The sequence below is a fragment of the Aptenodytes patagonicus genome, chromosome Z, assembly GCF_965638725.1.
Source record: "Aptenodytes patagonicus chromosome Z, bAptPat1.pri.cur, whole genome shotgun sequence".
NCBI classification, from domain to species: domain Eukaryota; kingdom Metazoa; phylum Chordata; class Aves; order Sphenisciformes; family Spheniscidae; genus Aptenodytes; species Aptenodytes patagonicus.
The window spans coordinates 65,839,451-65,850,771 of record NC_134982.1 but is presented as its reverse complement, the minus strand read 5'-3'; the positions used below and the strand labels follow the sequence as shown (position 1 = coordinate 65,850,771).

Genomic DNA, 11,321 nt, shown 5'->3' with positions numbered 1-11,321 from the left:
AGACTGTCAGTATTTCCCATAAACTGCGTGTTTGGCAACCATGCAAATATAGTGAACATCAGTCTTGTCTTTCCAGAGAACTTCTACATCCAGTGTGAGGGAATGAAACAGTACTTGAGGAATAAGAACCTAGGACCACTAAGGGAGTCCTTGGTTGTACAACCACGTTGACATAACCATCTGAAGAATAGATTTCCTGCTAGTACATAAAACGTTAAGATATTCTGGAGCAAAAAATCCTCAGGTGATTACATGAACTAGTCAAGTGAAAGTAATTGAAGATGAACTTTTTTGAATTTAGCGTCTTTTGGAAGGCCATGTTGTTGATGCCTTTGCTGAGGCTGTGGAATTCCACAAAACAAGTAACAACTTATATACCTACCATTTTGTATTATTGCATCCTTGCAGGAGGAGCATTCTTAAAGCCTTCAATTAGACATGTCTAAGTTCTGCTAGCTGGAGAAAAAACAAAACAAAACAAAGAATCCACAGCCAAAAAAAAATCCCCAAACCTTGATAGAGAAAAAAAAGACACACATACTATTTCACAAGAAACAGCACTGCAGTGCAGGCTACTCGGTTCCTACCTGGAGTGTCCCCCTGCTCTCTCCCACGTCCCATACTACCAATGATTGTCAGTCTCCTCCCATCTCCCTTAACACCAGCCACTACAGCATATTCAATTCTCCCATCTTTTCAGGGCCTTTAGCAAAAGGCAGCTCATTTGGTAGTTATTTTACCAGATCATCTAATCTGTACCTAATCTGCAGCTGCATATGCTGATTGAACACCCAGCATATTAAATGCAGTTTGGTCGGAGCAAATTGCCAACCAAGAAGGATAAACACTCATTCTCCTTGCCTTTCCTTGTCCCATCCAGTTTCTTCACTGGATGATGCATTACCATTGTCTTATCTCCTAATTTGACCACTTAGCTGCTTCTATGACTAATGGGAACCTACTATCTTTGAGACCTCTGCTCTTTTTATCCTGTCAACCAAATGACTCGACAGGCTCAAAAGTTATAAAGCAATAGATGAAGAGAGTATTTGTACTAAGGCTTTTATCTTTAGGGGAAAAAAAAAAAACAACCCTCTTTGGAAAGTAAGGGTTTTTTTATCCTAAGAGGTAAAATAACCCCATAAAAGCCAGTCCGTAACAGGAAGAAGCTAAATAACTGGTATCCAGGGACAGGATGTGTGGGAACGGTTCAAAGCTGCACCAGGGGAGGTTTAGACTGGACATAGGGAAGCACTTCTTTACCGAGAGGGTGGTCAAACTGGAACAGGCTTCCTGGAGAGGTGGTCGATGCCCCAAGCCTGTCAGTGTTTAAGAGGCATTTGGACAATGCCCTTAATAACATGCTTTAACTTTTCGTCAGCCCTGAAGGGGTCAGGCAGTTGGACCAGATGATCGTTCTACGTCCCTTCCAACTGAAATATTCTATTCTGTTCTCTTCTATTCCACGCCATGCCATGCCATTCCAGGCCATGCCATGCCATTCCAACACAGCTATATCTGCAGTTACAGACAGAGAAGGAAACAAGGGAGCCACTCCATCTTTCATGCTCTCAGTACAGCACATACAAACATCCTATATGTACATGCTGCCCTGAAAGGGAGTTCTGGCTGAAAGGCTCTAACCATTAAGCGCACACAAGGAACAGGATATACACACAGGCAAGTTTTTTAAGAACAGCTATTTTCCGCAGACCTGGTCTTTGAGAAATTTATTTCATGGCTGAAGGTGGAGAACTACATATGGTCATATGTTATTGTCACTTCCCAAGTTAAAACACATTTCAAAATAACCTTTTGAAACGCACTTTCTTTACATTAAGAACTGAATAATGGTGGTTGTGCTTCTGCTACAGCAGCTACATGCTCTCTTCTATATATCTGAAAGAATAAAGCATCTATCTCACAACAGTGCTGAATTTTCGTTTTTAGTCATTCCTTTGTTGTTTGCCTGTGTCTTCAGATCTGCTTTATGCCCAGTACCAATGTTCCCATCCGTTACTGACACAGAAATTATTAGGATTGTTATAAGGATTCTGAGCTCACACATCCATTTCAAATGTTTAATCTTTGTCCAGGTACCCAAAAAACAGTATAGGAAAATAACAAGTATATACTTTTAATTAGCTAGACTAGTATCTTCTGGAGGGACACTACCTCAATATCCATATTCCTCACGTCTTGGATGCAGAGTAAATTCCCACTCAGCGATGCATGTCTGTGTCAATATTGCCACCTACAGGAAAGCAGAGACCACCGTCTTTTCAGTAACTATACCACTTAAGCAAATTCCCACAGAAAACTGTGAGGGCAAGACAAGTGAAATAAAAAGACATCCATTATCACGCAGTTTTTCCCTCAAAAAAAGATTTTTTATTGATAGCATTGAGACCAACAGGTGCAGTACTTCTGCGTTTTTACAGCAGCCTTGCCTCCGCTCCCAGTCCCACAATGGCCTCTAACCATCTTCCCTGTTCCCAGGAACTGAGGGGGTGAAGAAGAGAGGGAAAGGGTGCTGAAGAAGGGGGAAAGACCTGCAGAAGAACTTGACTTACTATCTTGACCCACTTGTTTTTAATCCTCTAAGGAACCCAGTTTATTAAAAAACAGGAAATACAGAAATAAAAGTCTGGTTTGTAAGGTTTAACCCTGGCAGGAAAGGGGGAACTGTGTTTTAACTTTCTGATGCCCAATTTAGGAATAACTACTGCTGACACAGTGTACTTACTCTAAAGCCAGGTAGAAATCAAAAACCAGCAAAATGGTGAATTCAGTTAGAGATGGGTGGATAAGCAGGCAGGAGTTGAGGGAATCAGACTTCAGCTCCCTAACAGTAGTAATTGTCTGATTTCCTAGCAGTGCACAATTTGCTTAAAAAAAGTCAGCTTTACCCAAAATCCCCAAAGAATCACAGAATAGTTTGGGTTGGAAGGGATCTCTAAAGGTCATCTAGTCCAACCCCCCTGCGACATCCTCAACTAGATCAGGTTGCTCAGAAACCCATAGAGCTTTCTTTGTTAATTTGATTAAATCACGGTTTTATGTATTTGAGCTCAATATTACGCTTTTCAGAAATCTTTCTCAGTCTTTTTTGTGAGATCCTTACACTTTCAAATAGCTTCACTGTTTTGAGTTCTTTCATTGGGAAATTTTGGGAAGCAATGCCACCAAGATTCTTTCTCAACATACATACCATAGCACAGACAAGTTCCTAAGGTATTTAATTTCTGGCCACTGTAAACAGATATCCCATGAGACTTGACCTCCCCATTTTTCAGCTGCCTGTGGTCTAAGGCTCTGACTTACAATACTTGGGCATAACATGACCATGACTTGGCTGGAGTCACTCCCCTCCACTTAACACCATGGAGCCGAGTTATCTTGCACCAATTAATTTTCACAGAGCTCTCACTTTAAATGAAGTTTCAGAAAAGTTACTCAGCACTCAGGAAAAGCCAGGAATAACTTAAGCCCCATGATCCGTGGGCAGTTATGGTCTTTTATATCACAAGTGTATCTTCCACTCTTGCTTGCAAACCTCAGTTGGTATTTTTCCCCCACGTTGCAACTAACCTGTAGCACTTCCCTAACTCTATAGAGAGGATGTAACTAACAACCTCTGACTATGTCCAGTTGCTTTCCGTAACAAAAAACACTTTTCAGATAGCACCTGTTCCTGCTGTTCCTACCCCATGGCATTCCATCAACCCAGAGATACCATTTAACTAACTTCTCAAAACTTAGGTGTGTTTTCAAGGTCAGACACTCCAAAGGTAGCTTGTGTAAACTGTTACATCAGCAGAAAAAAACCTGAAGACATTTGTATGCGACCACGGTCAATTACAGCCTCAGAACACAGGATTTCTTCTCCTAAGCTGTTCTATTTTGGAGAGCCTACATACTACTACTCCCACACTGGTACAGGGCTTGGCCTGAGGAACTTTGTCATGGCAGCTTTTGGATATGGTACAACTGCAGTGAGAATGAGAACGCACCCTCCTCCTTTGTTAAACAACGCAACAGAAGAACCACACTTACAAAGTACTACAGACAGGAAAATGCAATTGACTTTGAACTGTTCTCAAGTGGGGGGCTCTACGCAGTCGCACTGTGGGTACCTATCGGCATCGACTTCAAGGGGCACTGGTAACTCACCATCTATTTGAAAAAGACGCAGTTGAGTGGAACAAGAAATAGAAGAACTTAAGAAAACTCAAACTACAAGCACAAGTAACTTGAGCAGGGGTATCATCAGGAACTTTACCTAAAGTTTCATTACTTTAGAATAATCATTAAATGTCTAGATACATTTTGAATGACGTTTACCTTTAAAATGGGAAAAAGGTGATGCCGTAGAATAGCATACCTGATGAACCAACCCTAAAAAGAATATTGCCACATGAAACATTTATCAAAAATAATCTGGTAACTTGCTTCCAGTAGTCATCTGTGAGAGCATTCAACTGACTTTGTTTTCGTATACTAAGGATTAGAAAACTCATGCAGGATTTTTGTTTTTTAAACTCAAAACAGGTACTGCTACTTGTTTTTCAGTCTCCTTATATTAAACTATCCCTCATTTAACTTGCACAGTACATTTCTTAATTACTTTGAAGGAGCCTTGCTACTGGATAGCTGTTCTGACCAATTCATCTTCTCCAAGTAACTTTCCATCCCTGTCTGTAGACTACATTAAAAAAATAATTTTAAATTACCAGATATTGCAAGCCTCAGATATCTGAAATAGTATCTGACAGGTAGAAAATAAAGCTACATTTCCTAAGGTCCCAAACAACAACCCAAAACAGGATAATATAGTATCCCATTTTATACAAGACACAAAACGGAGCTTTTTTTTAAAAAATTATCTTAGAACTTCACAATATTTCCCTTACAATATATGTCACCGACTTTGGAGGAAAAATTAACAGTTTTGCAAAAAGTATTCTATAAAATTACATTTTTTAAAATTAACATGCCACCTTTATTAGTACACTTGACACTTGTGGAAGATTGTTAGCAAGGGAAGTTTACAGAGCCATAACTTCATTGATTTACATTTTTCTGTTAGTGATAAAGACTCTCCAGAATTAAGACAATCACTTCACTAGCATAGATAAATGTTTTACTAAGGCAATCAGTTTTCAGAGATCTAGTCTGCATAAGAATATTTATTTATTTATCATAAGCTGCATATTTCTTCTGGAAAGAATAATTCTCCCACCCATCCCATTTGCTTTTGTTCTTTCACTTTTAAAAGTGGATGCTAGTTTCAGACTTGCAGGTTGTGTGTGAAGACAGCTACATGCATTCCAGTTCTGAGAAGAGCAGGCAGTTCTGTTCAGTTTCACCTGTTTATTTCTTGCTTGTATCTTTCACTTCAAAGTTGCAGCAAGTAATGTGTCCATCCATATTTGTGGTAAGTACAGCTCTGTGATGTAACAATTATTCCAGACGTGAGCTCATTTCTTTTTCTTCCCTTTCCCTTTCTTGCCTCCCTCTCCTTGCTGAAGACTTTGATCACTACCTCCCATCTTTTGGGTTCTTGTTTTCAGTTTGGGAATGGTTTCAGCAGCATACAGCATCACTGATTTACCTAAAAATACAGGGAGAGATGAATGCATGCCTACTATGTTAAGAACATTTGCATCATTTTCAAAGTTAGAAACTTCAGCCCCACTTTAGATTTCTGTTAAACTAGATATAAAGTCTACAAGTTCTGCTTTCTTCCCCTGTGTAGCTAGAAGTTTGTAGAAAAACTCTTTTCAACCTTTTTTTGATTTTAAAAAAGTGCAGGACTGATAAATGTCACAGCATACTGGAACTGGCACATAACCTGACAATCTCCAAAGTATCTACATCCTTCCTGTTACTCTTTCCCTTCACCTTTTAATGGCCTAAAATACCTGGGACAGAATGACCAGGCAAAAGCTACAAGCATTTTTAAAAAGGCACTGCTGTCCTCCAGCAGGAATATGGTTTTACATCATCTCCTTCTGACCAACAGCACTCTTACGCTACTCTAGATTCAGTAGTATTCTTGCTCTTTCCTTAAGAGACATGCTTCTTTATATATGTATTTGCTTCCCCTTTACACACCAATTACGCATCAGGAAAAATGCAAAAGACTAAATTACTTGTCATTCAAAATAAACTACTCTTATTAATTAGTTAAAGGGAGCTGCTCCATTGTTAATTTGCAAAAATGGCCAGCAGAAAGCTGAAGTCAGTATTGTATTTTACCAATTTGGCACCCATACTGATGTCTAGCTGATGTATGTAACCTAAGAAAAAGGCGGAATTTAGCCAGTTTAGTACCAGAACCTCTGACTGTCAACAAAACAGTAAGCCAAAACTGAACGGCTGCTTTGTTCAACATAGGAATCACACAACGCTCTTCACAACCCCCTCCTATTCAAGTGCTGAAGAAACAGCAGGATTAAAGACAACAGCATTTTACAAACTCCATTCAATGCTCACACACCACGTTGATTTGGTTGACTTATACAGGCAAATACATTTAACATAAAGTTGTAAAATTTAGAATAGTAAAACTAATTAAACAAGCTGGTAACATAACAAAATAAACAAAGTCTTTCTGTTTTATTAACAGATAAAGTGCCTAACCCAGGTACCCTACTCACGTGTTGGAAACTGAGGTAAACATGGGTTGCCGTCATCTTGTTTGAGCTGGATTCGTACTCTACCTCTGTACTGCATATCTCTGTTCCACTCTCTAGGATACATCTTATTTTTCTGTCATACAAAAAAAGAAAATTATGGTAACTACTGGAATAGTTTTCTGCAAAGTTTGTCAGGCAATCAAAGTCATAGCAACCTGGAATTCTTCTGAACAGATGCAAACCATAACCGTAGCTCTCCAACAGTGACACCCACCATTTAGCCATTGCAGTAGTATCCAAAGCTATAGCGTATCTTTTTCAGAAGCACTGCTGCAACCAGCTACTGGTACTGAACAATTTAGCGAGTAACCTGCTACAGGGACTGTTCTACTTCCCCACCAGTCTGGACCACAGTGACCCAGGTTTTTGTTTCATCTCCACAGCCATAAACCTTTTGGGACACCTAGAGACAGTATGTCAGTAGGTCACATCTGAGGCCCACTGCTTTTGGATACTCATAGCCTTCATTTTTGTTAAAATGTCACAGGTTTCTTACTGGAACTGGCTATTTCACAGGCTGAGGTGCACTAACAGGAATATATTCAACTTCTTCTGAAAAGCAAAGTGATATTGTACTGGTTTTTGGATACCAGTCACACTCTTAGAGGAGGACCTGAATTCTTTAGTAAAGAAGTGATAGAAAATAATAATTACTTCAGAAAATGAATTGCGAAAAGTCACCTCTCTAGAAACCCAGACTCATTCCCTAACAAAAAAGTAACCAACTTAAACTATTTAAAGACCAAGCAGGTATTGCAATAAAATTAACATTCTCTGGCTAAAACATAACTCCAAAGGACCCTGAAGATTTCAAGCATCACAATTCTGTTCCTACAGGATCATTCCAAAAGGTAATTACCTTTCATTAAAAATATGCTTTTTTAGAAGCTTCATTTGCAGAGTTGCAGCTTGCAAAATTAGTTTTTATTCTGACACACTTTTAAGCATCCAGGATAGTCTTCTCAGAAGGATAGTTAAATAAAAGTAATCTTTTTATAAGCTTAAAAAGTGGCATCATTTCAGAGATCCAGTTATTCTTGCCTTGCATACAGCTTTCCAACATTTACTTCATCATTTTGGTCAGTTATTACTCAAAGCAAGCAAGTATCTTGGCTGATAACAAAAACTTCTCAATTGTAACTTATCCTGTCTGTGAGAAAAGATATAATGAAAGAAGAACAGAGACACATACCAAGTCTGTGGGACTTTTTTTGTGGGTTTGGGGTTTGTTTTTTTTTTTTTTAAATTACCTCTAATAGCACATTGAATCCAACTGCTGCACATACATCTTGGATTTCCGTAGACGTGGGATTTTCAACAGCCTGTTGAAACAATGTGTTACAGTTAATTATTTTTCAATGATGAACTAACTATACAGCAATAGTTAGCAGTTTCCCATGCTATACTCTTAACTTGAAAAAGCAGATGGGTAAAGAGAAGGTACTTCAAATAACAACAAATTTACTGCAGAAGTTATCTGCAAGTGCTCCTACGGTCTAGAAAACAACAAAAAAAAAGAAGATAAGACATCACTAAAACAAGAAACAGATGAGACAGAATTAATTAGGACAGGAGCAAGTAAAAGAATTGCTTAGGAAAAATAATTGAAACATTTATTATATTTACCAAAAAACCAAAAGCCATGAATCAACAACAGCAAACTTACAGCAAGGACTGAAGGAGAAAAGAATAGAAACTTTCTAGGCACAGGGCAGCAGATTCCTCCCATAGATAGATCTTCAATTGGCAACTTGCATGCTCAAGAAAGATTTTATTTTTAACTATTATCAGAAAAAAAACCCAACCCTAAGCAGTGACAAAAGCCCTTTGTATTCCCAGCACTGCTTGTTAAAAATATTACAAAGGAGTGAGATGATCAAAACTATTTCTGGACAGATTAAAAGCAACAACTACCAAGTCTATGTGCCACATGCATTGTAAGTTTTATCTTTGACAGCAGCAAAGGGGACAGGGCACAGAATATATGCTTACATAGTCAGTCACCAAGCAAACAATCATTAGCTAGCTATTCTTTTCTGCCTCGCTTTCAAATTTGGCAAACTACTTATGTAGGAGGTTGAGTGCATTAAGTTTCTCATTACTTCACCTGCTTGCCAAAGGTGCTGCTCACATGGAAGTAGACACTTAAACACAGCACTCTTCTACCAAATTCACATGCTGACACTAGGTTATCTTCAAATACACTGCAATTTCCAGTTATTGAGCTACGTGCCATGGGGGATAGGAAAGATCAACAGCTTTGAGATTTGTTTTCCAACTCTCTACACACTACTGTATAGCAAAACAAAACGTCATATTTCCCCTGCCACCCACAAAATTACTTTGTCTATAGGAATCCTTCTTCCTTCGGCTATTGTCTTCTTGTTATTCAAATATGCTGGATAAATACAGATGAATCTACAAAGAGAAAACAGTGAGTTTAAGTAAGTAATATCAACTCCTTAATTGTTCATGCAATATTTTGCTAGTAAAACAAAAAAATAAATCTCATGGCTACAACACAATAGTTCCCACAGCAACTTAGAACAACCATTTGTTTTCCCTAGATCAATTGGTAAGATGTTGGAAAACCCCATTTTGAGTTATCCAGGACACTGCATGACCATGTGGATGAAATGTTCCTTGCGTGACATCACTTTCTGGGCCACACTGTGTACAAAGCACAGCGTTATCTATCTTAAGAAAAAAAGAAGGTTGAAACAGAATGTTTTGACCCATTTCTTAGACCCCTGAAACCCAGAAGAAAACACACGTTTCCCTGGAAAGAATTAAAGAAGGTTTCTTGAAAAGGTTGTAGTACGCTAACTGCTAACTAATTTCTTGACAGAAGCAAGAAGCAGCGTGGGGTTTTTTTGCTATGGATTTGTTGCCTTTTTTTTTTTTTCCTATTCACACACAGAACAACCCAGATTTGGGTAAGTTATAAAGCATCTGAAAAACTTCGCTTAGAAACTTGCTTAATATTTTCATTAGATTTAAACGTGTCAACCACATACAGGGGACAAGAGTGACAGAACCTCAATTATACTTCTTATTAGACAATGAAAAACCAACCAGCTGAGGCCTGGAAGGAGAGGCTGAAGAATGCCTACACCTGAATGAGGAGCTATGACAGCATAAGAAAATAGGGAAGCAGGTGAGCCAACCAGTGCTTTTGCATAAGCAGCAGAGTTCTGCACAGGAAATTTTCAGCCTCGTTACCGACGTTCACAACCACGCACATACTACACTGACCACCGTCTCTTGCTCAGTTTACCTTTTCTGAGCTTTAAATTATACAGTGCGTTACAAGAGTGACAGGATAGTACAGCATCAAGCACTCCAGAGTCAGAAACTGCCAAATCTTAACCCCCCCGCGCCAGCACACGCGTCGCGATGACCTTCCCTGGTACCACGCAAGCCTCCGCTGCCGTGAACCACGGAGGCCGGCGACACCGCCGTTCCCCGCCTTGCGGCGCCGCACGCGGACCGCAGACTGAGTGCTGCCTCCGGGCACCGACCCCAGTTCACGGCTACGAGGACCGTTCGGGAGAAACTCAGCATGCCAGCTACATCAAACTCAGCGTGCGGCCATGTCGTTACGACGTGTTATTGTCGTATTATCGCACATACTCGGAAATGTTATTACGGCCGCAGGCCCGACCCACCTCCCGCCATCCCTAAACACCCGGGCCGCCAACCCGCCGCCGGGAGCTCACGCAGCCGCCCGCCCCCTCACCGCCGGCTGCGGCCCTAACGCGCCCCCGGCCGCGCACCACGGCCCCGACCCGCTCCAACGAAGGGTGTCGGCAGCCTCCGACACGGAGGCGGCAGCGGAGCAGGCCGCCGCCTCGCACCCCGGAGCGCACGGCCCACGTTACCTCTCCTTATCAGCCGGAGACGTGGCGGTGGCGGCAGCGGCCATAATAACGGCAGCACCTGCGCAGCGACCGCCGCCGAGCCGCTCCGGCCTCACCCCTTTTCCCCTTCGCCAGGAAATCCCGCCCCCGCCCTCCAGGGCCGGGGATCCCATTGAGCGGCGGTGCTGTCTCTAAAGCGCATCACCCTGTGAGGTGGCGCTACGTCAGCGCACGGGGCCGCGCGCGCAGCCTCCGCGGCGCATGCGCCTTTGCGGCCGGAGCGTGGAGCGAGGCGGGAGGGCGAGGGGGGGCGGCTGAGGAGGGGGGTCCAGGGCGGGCCTTGCTGGGAAAGGGGCTCGGCGGCGTCCGGGAGCTGCTCGGTCAATACCGAAACGTTATGCGAGAATGATCCAGTACTGAGAAATCGCTGTGGCAGGTCACTGCATGTCGGCGGCCATAGGCTGTAGCGCCCGACGGGGCTGCGCGTACAAACTTAGAGAAACCACACCGAGGGTGAAATGTGAGGAGCAAGCCAGGATTCAGTTCAAGCTGACAGATTGACTGATGCCTCTCATAAATGACAAATGACCAGAAGATGACAGTGCCCGCTGGACAGTGCTGTTCCTGTTCAATGCCCTGTGTAGTACTCGGCAGAGAGAAAACGGGAGGTCTGGCAGCTGCAACAAGCTGTGCCTGCCACACGCGTGGAGCGTGCAGTCTTACTGGTTGTAGGAGGGTGCAGCAGTGATGATAGGTGCCC

At 41.8% G+C, this 11,321-nt stretch overlaps 1 protein-coding gene across 1 annotated transcript; it reads right to left on the bottom strand.

Annotated features, from left to right (window-relative positions):
• Window positions 1–4,973: 4,973 nt before the first annotated feature.
• On the bottom strand, window positions 4,974–10,698 carry SRP19 (signal recognition particle 19). The gene is made up of 5 exons (XM_076361936.1): window positions 10,583–10,698; window positions 9,044–9,119; window positions 7,952–8,023; window positions 6,663–6,774; window positions 4,974–5,614 (listed from the first exon to the last, which is right to left on the bottom strand). The coding sequence occupies exons 1-5, from the start codon at window positions 10,624–10,626 to the stop codon at window positions 5,481–5,483; spliced, it is 438 nt and encodes a 145-aa protein (XP_076218051.1). The 5' UTR covers window positions 10,627–10,698; the 3' UTR covers window positions 4,974–5,480.
• Between the last annotated feature and the right edge of the window lie 623 nt (window positions 10,699–11,321).

Bases quoted from the DNA above. Each gene is read 5' to 3' on its own strand.
- SRP19 (XM_076361936.1), bottom strand. From the start codon at position 10,626: ATGGCCGCTGCCGCCACCGCCACGTCTCCGGCTGATAAGGAGAG. The intron at 9,120-10,582 runs GTAACGTGGGCC...TTCTCTTTGTAG, and splicing joins TCTCCGGCTGATAAGGAGAG to ATTCATCTGTATTTATCCAG. The intron at 5,615-6,662 runs GTGAGTAGGGTA...CTGTATTTTTAG, and splicing joins TTTACCTCAGTTTCCAACAC to GTAAATCAGTGATGCTGTAT.